The sequence below is a fragment of the Podarcis muralis genome, chromosome 13, assembly GCF_964188315.1.
Source record: "Podarcis muralis chromosome 13, rPodMur119.hap1.1, whole genome shotgun sequence".
In the NCBI taxonomy this organism is placed as follows: Eukaryota; Metazoa; Chordata; class Lepidosauria; order Squamata; family Lacertidae; genus Podarcis; species Podarcis muralis.
Window position 1 is genome coordinate 37,414,040 of NC_135667.1, and position 13,479 is coordinate 37,427,518.

Consider the following 13,479-nt stretch of genomic DNA (forward strand, 5'->3'; position numbering starts at 1 on the left):
CGGGGGCGAGAGGCGGTGCTGTCAATCCAGAGGGGAGGGGAGGGCGCCTACGCGTTGCGTCCTCGGTGCGCGCCGGGGAGCGGACCAGAAGGAAAGCGCTTCCGGTACGGTTCAGAGGGAGAGCGAGGAAGAGAAGCCGGATGTCTGCGTTGGGTATGGGAATTGGAAGGGGGGTGGGGCTGGAGGTGGGGGGCCGTTGCTTAGGACAGGTGGGGGTTTTTTTGGGGGGGGGGGTCCGAGGAGAGCACAGAGGCTGCAGCTACAATTCCCCTCCCTGCTTTTCTTAGTAGGCGCACCTCCCCCCCCTCCATCGTCCCTTCCTCGCCCCCAAACTCTCTTCTTCTCCAGCAAAGCCAAAATGTTCCTTTATAATTTGTTCAGGAGACCACTGTAAGCAGGTGAAAACATTAGCAGGATTTTCATAACACTTGTAAAGTAGCAGTTATCACAGACAATATGGAGAGATAAAAAAAACCACATGGATTATGGAATCATATGCGGTTGGAAAGGTTGACAAAAGGACCCATGGAGGGGATGGTGGGAAGCCTGGAGATTCAGGGAAATCTCTAAATATGGATGTGTATTTGGTATTGTTACAGCTTTATATTTGTAAAATCAAATAAAAATTATTTCCATATATACTGTATATATATATATATATATATATGCAGGTTTTGGTGTCCTCGGGTGTCTTCCCGTGTAAAAGTTGGGGTGTCTAGGCGACGTTTCGACGAGGTCTCACTCGTCATCTTCAGGCTGGTGCTTTCGGCTTCTTGTTACTGGAACAGAGCAGGATCTCAGTGTTTGAGTTCCTATAAATACTGTTGAGGAGGTGTGTTGTATAGCCTCCAATGTTCTGGGCAGAGAGGAAGTTCCCAGGCTAGTGTGCCTTTTCTTCTTTTGTTCCTTAATTGCTTGAGGGATATCTTGAGTGATTTCTTGAGTGATATCCTGAGTACCACTTAGGTGGGTCATTAGGTGTGGATTAGTTGCTAAAGCCTTTGTGTCTTGACCTCTTGAACTTTGTGAAGAGTTTTTCTGAGAAGATGGCTGTACTGCATTTAGTTGTGCTCTGGCTTGGCTTCGTGTATAGGGGCGAGCTGTGGTTTTGTGGCCTGTGCCAGCCAGATCTGTGTAGGGATTGCAGGGGGGTGCAGCATCCGGAGGTGCCACCATGGTTTGGCTACTGGATGGTGTCTGTAATTTATCTGTGGAGAGGGTCTGGGTTTGGGTCTGGTGTGGTTGATTGGTGATGGCGTTCTGTGTGCCTCTGGATCTGGTGTCAGTTTTTGTGGGGAGGGCTAATTTCCAGATGTCTGGCAAGCGGGATGTGTCGTCACGCTTGTTCATGTTGTGAGGGTGTTTCTCTATCTCGATGGCTTCCATGATTATTCTCTTGTGGTGATGTTCCATGTTAGAGAGCAATTTGGAATCTGCAAAATTAATTTCGTGTCCTGTTTCTTTCATGTGTTGGAAAAGAGAGGAAGTTTTTTCTTCTTTTTTGACGGCATTCTTGTGTTCTGCGATACGTGCATTTATTCGTCTGTTTGTTTGTCCAATGTACGTGGCTGGGCAGACTTTGCAGGGTATTTCATAGACCCCTTGGTTTTCCAACTGGATTTTATCCTTGGGGTTTCTGAGGATATTGGCTATTTTTTGGTTGGCGCAAAAGGCTGTTTTGATATTGTGTTTATGGAGGATTTTGCTAATTTTATCTGTAGTGCCCTTGATATAAGGAAGGAGGGCCATGCCATTGTTTTCTTCTGTGTCTTGGTTTTTGGGGGGTGTATCTTTTTGGATTAGCTTCGTAACCCTGTTTTGCTGGTATCCATTGGCAATTAACACATTTGAGAGATTCTGTAACTCAGTTGTCAAGTGGTCTTTGTCAGCCAGGCGTTTGGTTCTGGAGATGAGAGTCTTGGCTACGGAGTTTATTTGTGCAGGGTGGTGGTGTGATTGTGCATGTAAGTAGCGGTTGGTGTGTGTTTTTTTCCGGTAGATAGTGTGTCCTAGGGAGCCATCAGGTTTTTTGTAGATTAGGACGTCAAGGAAGGGAAGTTGGTTGTTGGCTTCTATTTCCATAGTGAATTGTATTTTGGGGTGTAGGCTGTTGAGATGTGTGAGGAAGCTGTCCAGTTTTTCCTTCCCGTGTGGCCAAATTACAAAGGTGTCGTCAACATATCTGAGCCAAAGTTTAGGTTTGTGTTCTGACTTGTCTAAAGCATTGGTTTCAAAGTGTTCCATGTACAGGTTTGCGATGACCGGTGAGAGGGGTGATCCCATAGGTGCTCCTTCTATCTGTTTGTATCTTTGTCCATTGTGGATGAAGTACGTGTTGGTTAGGCAGTGGTTGGTCAGGTCCAAGATGTATTCGGGGGGATTGTATTTGTTTTGAATGGCTGTCAAGGCTTCATTAATGGGCACTTGTGTGAAGAGAGATACAACATCGAAGCTCACAAGTAGGTCATTGGGATGTAGGTTTTGCTTCTTTATTGTTTCTATGAACTGGAAGGAGTTTGGAACGTGTGAAGAGATGGATTCTGCATAGGGCTGAAGTTGCTTGGCGAGAAATTTAGCGAGATTTTGTAGAGGTGAGCCTATGGAGCTGACTATTGGTCTGAGTGGTGTTCCTTCTTTGTGTATCTTGGGGAGGCCGTAGAGTTTGGGGCATCTGGATGATTTTTCTCTGGGGATGATTCTTAGCTGGATTTCTTCACTGATAGGAGAGGCTTTTATTTTGGATTTGGTGGTTTTTTCCAGATAGGTGGTGGGATCTGTTTTTATAGGTTGGTAGGTAGGGTCTTGGAGTAGATTTGATAGTTTTGCTTGGTAGTCCGATGTGTTCATCACAACAGTGGCATTACCTTTGTCTGCTGGGAGAATGATTATGTTGTTGTCTTTCCTCAGGTTGGTGAGTGCTTTCTGTTCTTCTTTGTGTAAATTGCTTCTGGGTGGTTTGCTGGAGCAGAGGATGTTGGTGACTTCAAGTCTGATTTTATTGGCTTCATCTGGGTTGATTTTGGTTAGGCTAGCTTCGACTCCGCATATGATGTTTTCCGTGGGGATGCGTCTCGGGGCGACTGCAAAGTTGAAACCTTTGGAGAGTACTTTGGTTTCAGTTGAGGTGAGGATCCTGTCTGATATGTTATGTACTGTTTGTTTCATGGGTTGTTGTGGAGGGTGGCTGGGCTTCTGGCGTTTCTCTAGTTTGTGGAGTTTGTTGGTGTGTGTGTCTGTCTTATGTGAGGTCTCCGTTTCAGCTCTCCAGACGGCTAGTTGTTTGCATTTGTCCCAGAGTGCGGGGTGGATTTTGTTACAGAGTTTGAGGTGAAGAGTGAGCAGATCTTTGTTGGTTTGGTTTAGTAGGTATCTTTTCTTGTGTAGTTCGTTTCTGATTAGGGATAGTTCAGTTCGTTTCAGGATCCTTTCGGTAGCTGGGGTTTTAGAGTGGAATTTAAGTTGGAAGCATGTGGGAATTAAGTTGTTGTCTCGGCAGTTGCGTAGGAACAAGAGATCACATAAGATGGAGGCTCTTCGGATTTCTAGTTTCTCGTAGACCCTCTCCACAGATAAATTACAGACACCATCCAGTAGCCAAACCATGGTGGCACCTCCGGATGCTGCACCCCCCTGCAATCCCTACACAGATCTGGCTGGCACAGGCCACAAAACCACAGCTCGCCCCTATACACGAAGCCAAGCCAGAGCACAACTAAATGCAGTACAGCCATCTTCTCAGAAAAACTCTTCACAAAGTTCAAGAGGTCAAGACACAAAGGCTTTAGCAACTAATCCACACCTAATGACCCACCTAAGTGGTACTCAGGATATCACTCAAGAAATCACTCAAGATATCCCTCAAGCAATTAAGGAACAAAAGAAGAAAAGGCACACTAGCCTGGGAACTTCCTCTCTGCCCAGAACATTGGAGGCTATACAACACACCTCCTCAACAGTATTTATAGGAACTCAAACACTGAGATCCTGCTCTGTTCCAGTAACAAGAAGCCGAAAGCACCAGCCTGAAGATGACGAGTGAGACCTCGTCGAAACGTCGCCTAGACACCCCAACTTTTACACGGGAAGACACCCGAGGACACCAAAACCTGCATTCCTGTACCCGTGAAAATCTACGAAAGCATATATATATATATATATATATATATATATATATGTTGCACGTTGCGGAGAAAGTGGGGTGTGTGTCCTCCTCCCTCCCACCCCAGAACTCAAGGCCAAGCAGTGAAACTTTTGGGCTGCAGATTCACGGCCGGCGGGCGAGAAGACTTTGTTTTGCCCAGTGCAGTGCTATTACGTTTAAGGAACTCACTGAAACAAGATGGAAGAGGGGGAAAGGTTACGCTAGTGCAGTTTAATTTAAACCAAAATAGATGGCTTCATGTGGTTTTTTAAAAGGCGTGAGAAAGGGTACTGTCAACTGGTGCTAAGCATGACAGCTAAGTGGCTGCTGCTGCCCCACCCCCTAAACGAAGGCTGTTTCTGAAAACCGGTTTGGGGTGGGGTTGTTATTAGGTTTCTCATCTGCCTAGCGCTGTGAGGTTACAGCAGTATAAAAAGGCAATGCTGAAATCAGTTTAAAAGCAAGCTAGAAGAATAGGGTGGGTCCTAAAATATATATAGTTATGGTGTCAGATGCTTGTAGGCTCATGGGAAGTATCCAGCCAGTCAGTGTGGGAAGTGGAATGTTGGACTAGAATCCCTTTCTCACCACATGGCAAGCTCCTTTGTTACTGCTGAGCTGTCACTTTCCCTCTCTGTAATTGTCTTCTCTCTCCACCACTTGATTTGGATTACAGCCCAGGAATGTGGGTGGCGCTGTGGGTTAAACCACAGAGCCTAGGACTTGCCAATCAGGAGGTCGGCGGTTCGAATCCCCGCAACGGGGTGAGCTCCCGTTGCTCGGTCCCTGCTCCTGCCAACCTAGTTCGAAAGCACGTCAAAGTGCAAGTAGATAAATAGGTACCGCTCCGGCGGGATGGTAAATGGCGTTTTCGTGTGCTACTCTGGTTCACCAGAAGTGGCTTAGTCATGCTGGCCACATGACCCGGAAGCTGTACGCCGGCTCCCTTGGCCAGTAAAGCGAGATGAGCGCCACAACCCCAGAGTCGGCCATGACTGGACCTAATGGTCAGGGGTCCCTTTACCTTTGCCTTCACCACCTTATTTGGATTACAGCCCAGGAAAGGGGGAAAGGCGATGAAGGGTTGGGGTTAAGGAGAGGCCCTTAGGTTGCATCTGACACATGTGCTGGAATTTCCCCACCCTTGGACTAGAATTTTGCTGTGATTGAGCAGGTCTTTTGCATCTACTACCCACCTGCCTGACCCTACCTTACCTTCAGATCCACTTCCATTTGACTTGCTTCTCTCTCTTTTACCCATTTCTCATTTCCCTCCTCCTCTTCTGCCCTGCTTATTTAATGAAAAAACAGTGACCCCTTAAAGAGACCACAAGGTTCTGTGTTTTATACAGCATGTGTGCCTTTGCTATGGAATAAATGTTAAATAGCCGTTGATTTCAACCTTGCCTCTGTTATTAATGTTTTTGCCACATTACCTCACCACGGGTAGCTGGAGGAGATGGTGGTGCCAACCCTGGACATGCCTGCACAGCCCATGGGGATGGTTGCTGATGTGGTTTTCGTCATCGAGGGCACTGCCAATCTCGGGCCCTACTTCGAGTCCTTGCGCAAGCATTACCTTCTTCCTGCCATTGAGTGAGTGTTTTGCATGGCCCCAGGATGCAACTGCAGTAGTGGCTTTGTTGCAAGAAAGGAGAGGCTCTTGGGAGACCCTCATAGGGAAGGAAATGTTGGGGGTATGCTCCTTTCACGGGACGGACTGCAATCGCTCACTTTGCATCCTATTTGGAAATGAACTTCACTGAAATCGATGAGATTTGATGCTTAAGTAAGAGGCATTGGAACAAGGGAGGGCAGGATTAAAATATAGTCCAAACAGGGTTTTTCGTCAGCTGAAGAAACAACTGTAAGTAGAAAGATTTGTTAACTTTCCTGATCCCAAATGACATAATTTTGGGGCATGGAGAGGAATCTAAATTAAAAGAAAAACACATTTGCAGAATTAAACTATCATAAATAATTTTATTTATGTTTGCCCCAGCAACCAGGCAAGTAGAGCATGGCAAGTGACTAAATTGGGAATAGTGATAATAGAAAAAATAATCCTGTGATTTCACATCCTCAAGTGCATTCCAGTTTCTCTAATGTAAGCCAACCCTTCTGCATTTTTGTCAAATCTTCTCTTTTATTTCCAGGTACTTTAACGGTGGTCCCCCTGCTGAAACAGACTTTGGTGGAGACGTAAGTGTGTGGATGCACTTTTGAATTTGTTAATGAATTCAAGGAATTTTGTGGGCTCTGAAGATCACCTTTCTTTGAGTATACCTAGTTGCTTACTTGCTTACCTGGTTGGTTGGTTGCTTGCTTGCTTGCTTACTTACTTAAAGCGTTTTTACCCTACTCTCAAAAATATATATATTTGGGGGTTAAAATTAAAAATGTGTGACGTAACTAATGACAATTTCTTCTATACAAACAACCACACGAATTTGTGCACACACCTCAATGGCATAGGCACACACTTCCGCAACTTTGTAAAAGTTAATTTTCAAATGCCAGAATTCTTGCATGTCCAAAGTAGATTCCTGCAGCCTGTGTGTTGATCCACGTTCAGTCATCAGCCTATCGCTTTTTGTCATGGGGAGGTGACAGGAGCTGTAACAAGCAATGGAGTCTCTTTCCCTGGCTGCCCAAATCTCTAATCATACAATTTTTGGTAATGTTGTCATTGTTTAAAATGGCCTTTTCAATAATGAGAACTGGCAGATTCCCTTCTCATGAAGATTGATCAAGGCACTGGGGGATAGTCAACATGGTGCCCTCCGGATTTAATAGACTACAAATCCCATCACCCCTGACCATTGGCCAAACTGGCGGGGGATGATGGGAGCTGTACCCTCCATATCACCTAGAGGGCACATAATGGTTACTTTAATGGAAGCCAAAGCTCCTGATTAGCGACACAGCGAAGCAGAAGACCAATGTCCCTACTTATGATAGTCAGGGTACTGAAAATTCATTTGGCCCAGAGCTACCCTATCTAACCAGATTCTGCCTCCCATCCTCATCTACAGTATGGTGGTACCCAATACAGCCTGGTGGTGTTCAATACGGTGGACTGCGCCCCTGAGTCGTATGTGCAGTGCCATGCACCAACTAGCAGCGCTTTCGAGTTTGTCACATGGCTTGATAGCATTCAGTGAGTCTGGGACAGTACATTATGTTCTTTTCTTGGCTGCGTTGTGCTACACAAGGGTTGCATTTTCGTGTCTAAGGGCTTAGAACTGAAGAGGAATCTGATGCCTTGTTGTGACTTTTTGCCATCAGGAAATAGGTCTCGGCAAAACAGCACAGCAAATGTTATGGAGGAATAATGTTCAGGTGCCCTTAGTTTGGGTCCATGGCCTGCCTCACAATTATCTTTCTCCTCTGCTTGTGTAGCATGCTGAGGCCTAGGTTCATCTATGAAGAGAATGGCCTGGTTGGGAGAGGGATGGGTCATCCATTTCTGGATGATGGAATGGAAGGAAAAGCTTCTGGGTTTTCTAGGATTGGTATCCAAGGTCTTCCAAGTTTCCTGGGAAACATATGAAGTCCTATATCTGAATCTTGACTCCATGGCTTCACAAATATTTTATTAGCTCTTTCAAGTTAATCAAGTTTCAAGGATTTGGGTGGTAGACCTGGGAAAGAATCTCTGCACAAAACCTTGGGAGATCCACTGCCAACTGGAGTAGACCAGCCTTCTCCAAGCTGGTGCCCACCAGATGTTTTGAGCTACAACTCCTCTCAGCCCTTGCAAGCGAGACAAAAGGTTGGGGATATTGGGAGTTGTGCTTCAAAACATTTGGAAGTGATCAGGGTCAGGTTGAGGAAGACTGGAATATTGGATTAGCTGGACCAAAAGCTTGATGGTATTTAGCATTTGTGTGTATTCCTGGGCTCTGGGGTTTGAGAAGGAGACCTTTGGTTCCCTGCACTGGTCCTCTTTATCATTTTGGTTCCCCTAATTTCAGATTTGTGGGTGGTGGCGGCGAGAGCTGCAGTCTCATCTCAGAAGGGCTCAGCACCGCTCTGCAGCTCTTTGATGACTTCAAAAAGATGCGAGAGCAAATGTAAGTGGATTTTTGTGTGAAGGGAGGGCAGAAAGGATACAATGGGTGTGCATCTGTGTTTAAAATTTACAGAACATTAGATGTTTAAAATTGTGAGACCCTTTTGCTTTGCTTTGTGGTTTCCCTAGATCTGGAGTTGTTTTGCAGAAAAAGGGCAAAAACATCAGTCCAGGTTGCATGCCATATTGAAAACAAACTACTTTTGTTTAATGTGAACAAGCAGTGTGCTGGTGCACTCTACTGCAATGTTCTTGCTCTGCTACTCCCTTCCTCCCGCTGCTGGGATACAAATGTTAGTCCAGCTTGTCATGACATCTGAATTCCAAACAGACCCCAAGCAGTAAGCCAAGAGCAGACCTTAATCACTACAGTCATAACTTGGTTCTCAAATTTAATCCGCTCCGGGAGTCTGTTCGACTCCCAAAATGGTTCAAAAACCAAGGTGTGGCTTCCGATTGGCTGCAGGAGCTTCCTGCAGCCAATCAGAAGCCGCTTCAGACATTCGGCTTCCAAAAAACGTTCACAAACCAGAACACTCACTTCCGAGTTTGCGACGTTCAGGAGCTGATTTGTTCGACATCTAAGGCGTTCGACTACCAAGGTATGACTCTACTGGGTTGTGTTTCTTGTCATGGTGTTTTTCAGAACTATTTGTGATTTCCTTTGGAAAGTCATAAGATACCTAGAAATGAAAGGTCTCATGGGTGGGGGTGGCGCTTGAGCTTCTGTGCCAACTATGGAAGCTTTTTCATGCCCTTGTTTGTTTGTTTTTTAAATTATGTGCTTCCCGTCTCCCCAAGTGGCTCAGAGTTCCTGGGGCAGCTACACCGGCTGTTGTTGTTTTTAGATGATTTACAAATTGCTTACATTTTAGGGGCGAAATATAAGCAGTTTACAATATTTCTTAACATCCTCAATAAAGATCAAATACAAACAATGCTATAAAAGTACCTGTATTACAAATACCACCGTTAAGTAGGGCATCCTCTTAAGTATCAGAATAAATATTAGACATGAAAGTTGACTACAGAAATACAATGGAAATCCCACGTTTTAGAACATAGTTAACTGAACAAAGCATCTTCTAAACTTCAGTGTAAAAAATTACAAGTGGAAATTAACTACAGAACGATATATTCCGTATTTTGAATTAACCTAATCGTTATTTTTGGGGAGAGCACAGGAGATACGTTCAAATACAGTGATACTTTCTATCTTGAACGCCTTGGCTTCCGAACAGATTGGCTCTCGAATGACCGAAGCCCGGAAGTGAGTGTTCCGGTTTTCGAATGTTCTTTTGGAAGCCAAACATCTGACGGAGCTCCTGCAGCTTTCGATTGGCTGCAGGAGCTTCCTGCAGCCAATCAGAAGCTGCGCTTTCGTTTCCAAACGTTTTGGAAGTCAATAGACTTCTGGAACTGATTCTGTTCGACTTCCAAGTTACGACTGTACTTGCTTTAGTTGCAAATATTGAAGCAGAGTCGAAGGCGGTTTCATCCCTGAAAGCTGCAGGGAAAGCAATTGCTTTCCTGAAAGCTAGGATTGGGGAATCTCCAGGTGGGACGCTCGAGGCTCAGGTCAGCAGGACGTTGCAGATGGGCTGATGTGCCCCTCCTCACAATCCCTTCTCACTTTATTCCCCCATGGGTTCTTTGAGCATCTTAGTAGTGCCATCAGAACGCTACATTGCTTTTGAAAACCTAACTGTATCAAAGCACTGCACGCTTGGACCTTCTGGTCCCCAAGATTCACCTGTTTCTCCCCCCACTCCCCATGTTCTCCCCCAAACAGAGGTCCCACACATAAAGTCTGCATCCTAATCTGCAACTCCCCACCCTACCTGCTTCCAGCTGTGGAGAGTACCACCTACTCTGGCTACACAACAGAAAATTTGGTGCAGAAGATTGGTGATGTGAGTAGAAGAAGCTTGGTTGAAACTAGACTCCTCGTTTCTCCAGATTCATTCATTCATTCATTCATTCATTCATTCATTCATTATTACATTTGTATGCAGTGGTACCTCCGGTTAAGTACTTAATTCATTCTGGAGGTCCATACTTAACCTGAAACTGTTCTTAACCTGAAGCACCACTTTAGCTAATGCGGCCTCCTGCTGCTGCCACGCCGCTGGAGCACAATTTCTGTTCTCAACCTGAAGCAAAGTTCTTAACCTGAAGCACTATTTCTGGGTTAGCAGAGTATGTAACCTGAAGCGTATGTAACCTGAAGCGTATGTAACCTGAGGTACCACTGTACCACCTTTTCTTCTAAGGATATCAAGGTGGTGTTTATTGTTCTTCCTCTTCCCCAGTTCATCCTCACAACCAGACCAAGATAGGCTTAGTTCAGGGATATTTTAAAAATAATAATTTTATAAGTCATGTGTCCTTGTTTCTCAATTTGATCCTTTTACGTGGTTTTGCACGTTTTGTGTTACTTCTAGCTTTGTAAGATTTTGTGGTGTTTTATGCATTGTGACTTTTTAATTATTATTATAGTTTAGTCTTTGTCGTAACTGTTAAGTGTAAACCATTTCATTGTTATTTGCCGATATTCAGTTTTACCGTTTGCTGTTGAACGCCAATAGATTATTGAATATTGCTTTATTTGATCTAAGTTGTTTATTTTAAAATTACGTTTTTATTGTGGCTTTTTTTAGTGTCAGATCAGATTTGTTATGAGGCATGTGATGATCTTCGCTGTCTATTCTGTTGCTTCTTTAGCTTGTAAACCACCTTGCGTGTAGCAACGTAGGAAGGCGGCATACAAATTAAACGCGACATGAAATTGAAATGAAAGGTGGGCTGCACCATGTTCCCTCCTCTGATCACCTGCCAAGGATTGCTTCCCACATGCCAGTCGGAGTTAGAGAGTTCAGGGGATTTGGGGAGCTTTTAGGGGTCTCCTTTCAACATGGGAATGTGGGAATTGATTCTTCCTCTGCTCACCTGCTCCGCCTCTATTCCACAGCGTGGGATCCACTTTTCCATTATCTCCCCCCGGAAGCTCCCTGCGCTGCGCATTCTCTTTGAAAAGGCCGTGACGGGGGGCATGATGGAGGGCCAGCTCAAGGACTACAGCCAGGACCCCCGGCATATGATCCTCATACGCGGCATGGCTCTTCCAGGTAAGATCTGGCCTGGGAACAAGCTGTGGGCAGGCGCCAAGAAGCGTCACACGCACCCTTTGAGTCAAGAAAGGGTCTTGGACATCTGTTTACTGCAGGGTGATAGCTGTGCATCAGTAACAGCGAAGTGTTTTTGGACTACAATTCCCATCATCCCTGACCACCAGCTAGCTAAGGATGATGGGAGTTTTAGTCCAGAAACAACTGGAAGACCCCAAGTTTGGGAAACCCTGTTTGGTAAAGCTTCTGTTTACTGATCTTTTTTGCCTTTCCGCTAGTCTGCTCAAGGAGAACAGATCAGTCTCCTGTGCTGGTTTCACACCTTTCAATTCAGAACTCTGTTCTTACTCGTTTCTGCAGTGATCGGCCACAAACTGTCTAATCGAAACCAAAACGTGTATTTAAACGCAGCTTTTGAACATACTTTACCCTACAACAGCCATTCTCGTATGCATTTTGGTACGTTTCTTGAGCCGAGAACTGCATTGCAACATTTGGAGAAGCGGGAAACCCGAAAGATAACTGTGTTCTGATCTGCAGAAAGGACTGGGACGTGTGTGTCAGCTCTGTCTCCCTATCAAGGAACAAAGGACTCAAACATCCCCTGCACTCGGGGTGTTGAGCAGCACTTGGACTAGAGAAGTTGGGCTGAACGAAGATCAAGATGATTTTTACAGTAGAAAATGGGGCAGGGAATTATAGGGACAGAACTACCTAAATTGTATAGAAATTTATTTATGTATGCTACTACAGCAGCAAGATTGCTACTTGCCGAAAAGTGGAAGAAGCAGGGGTCCCAGTAAAGGAAGAATGGATACAAAAACTTATGGAATATGCAGAAATGGTGAAACTTACAGGAAGAATGAGAAATCAAGATAACAAACTTTTTATTTAAAAAAATGGAAATGGTTTATTGAATATTTACAGATAAATTGTAAACAATAGCAGGATTATTGTAGTAACCTGCAGTTTCATAAGAGTCTATATCTACAGTAGATAATTAAATGAGCAAGCTAAAGGAATTTGGATATGCAGAAGATATTAAAAAATAAATTGAAGAAACTGCAGAAAGAGGGGTGAGGAAGTCAAATTTTGAAATGTTAAATTGATTGTAAAACTAATGAAATGTATTAATTTGAAAAGTATAAATAAAAACTTTTTATTTTTAAGGAATTCAAAAAAAAAAAAAAATGGGGCGGGGGAATGTTAGTCCCTCTTCTGTTACCGGCAGCAGGAGGGTTGAGTCAATGCGCACATCCTGGTGTATGGGGGTGGGGGGGGGAGAGAATTGTCTGTTGCGCACTTCCTGCTTGATGACTAATATCTCTTCTGTCTTTTCCATTTGCAGTAGGCGGAGGAGCAGCCGCCAACACGCTGCAGGCTAAGCAAGCTGTGCCCCAGCCCCAGCTCCCCACGGTTCCACCCCAGCTCCCTCCCACCCCACCTCAGGCCCTGCCAGCAGTTTCTCAGCCCTACCAGGTACATCCTTTGCCCCGGTAGGCGGCAGTGGCGGGATGCCGCCTCCTGAAAGTTCATCCCTCTCCAACCTTGCCCATCTCTTCTTTTTAGGTGACGCCATCGGCTACGCTCACTGCGGCCCAGGCTGCAGCTCAGTCTGCTGTGGAGGCGGCCAAGAACCAGAAAGCCAGCTTGAGCAACCGCTGTGAGTCCCTCGTCTGTTCCCCCAGGATTGGGGTTTCTTGGGGAGGGGAGGAGGGTGCAAGCTAAAGAGGGGTGAGGCAGTGGAATTTTTTGTGGTGGAATACAGTGGTACCTCAGGTTACATACGCTTCAGGTTACAGACTCCGCTAACCCAGAAATAGTGCTTCAGGTTAAGAACTTTGCTTCAGGATGAGAACAGAAATCGTGCTCTGGCGGCGTGGCGGCAGCAGGAGGCCCCATTAGCTAAAGTGGTGCTTCAGGTTAAGAACAGTTTCAGGTTAAGAACGGACCGAATGAAGCACCGTATTTTTCACTCTATAAGACGCACCAGACCACAAGACACACCTAGTTTTTGGAGGAGGAAAACAAGAAAAAAAAAATATTCTGAATCTCAGAAGCCAGAACAGCAAGAGGGATCGCTGCACAGTGAAAGCAGCAATCCCTCTTGCTGTCCTGGCTTCTGGGATAGCCGC

General features: G+C 45.2%; 1 protein-coding gene across 7 annotated transcripts in view; it reads left to right on the forward strand.

Moving 5' to 3' along the window:
- Window positions 1-24: 24 nt before the first annotated feature.
- MED25 (mediator complex subunit 25) overlaps window positions 25-13,479 on the forward strand; it is a 29,895-nt gene continuing 16,440 nt past the window's right edge. For 3 of the 7 annotated variants that reach the window (XM_077917411.1, XM_028702391.2, XM_028702392.2), the window contains exons 1-9: window positions 49-153; window positions 5,592-5,737; window positions 6,298-6,343; window positions 7,177-7,301; window positions 8,119-8,217; window positions 10,009-10,129; window positions 11,188-11,344; window positions 12,693-12,823; window positions 12,914-13,007. In XM_077917411.1, the coding sequence (XP_077773537.1) occupies window positions 5,601-5,737; window positions 6,298-6,343; window positions 7,177-7,301; window positions 8,119-8,217; window positions 10,009-10,129; window positions 11,188-11,344; window positions 12,693-12,823; window positions 12,914-13,007 (910 nt within the window). In that variant the 5' untranslated portion in view covers window positions 49-153; window positions 5,592-5,600. Of the gene's footprint in view, window positions 154-377; window positions 399-5,591; window positions 5,738-6,297; window positions 6,344-7,176; window positions 7,302-8,118; window positions 8,218-10,008; window positions 10,130-11,187; window positions 11,345-12,692; window positions 12,824-12,913; window positions 13,008-13,479 lie in introns of those variants that run through there. The other 4 variants (XM_028702387.2, XM_028702390.2, XM_028702389.2 and 1 more) reach the window with 3 other exon arrangements.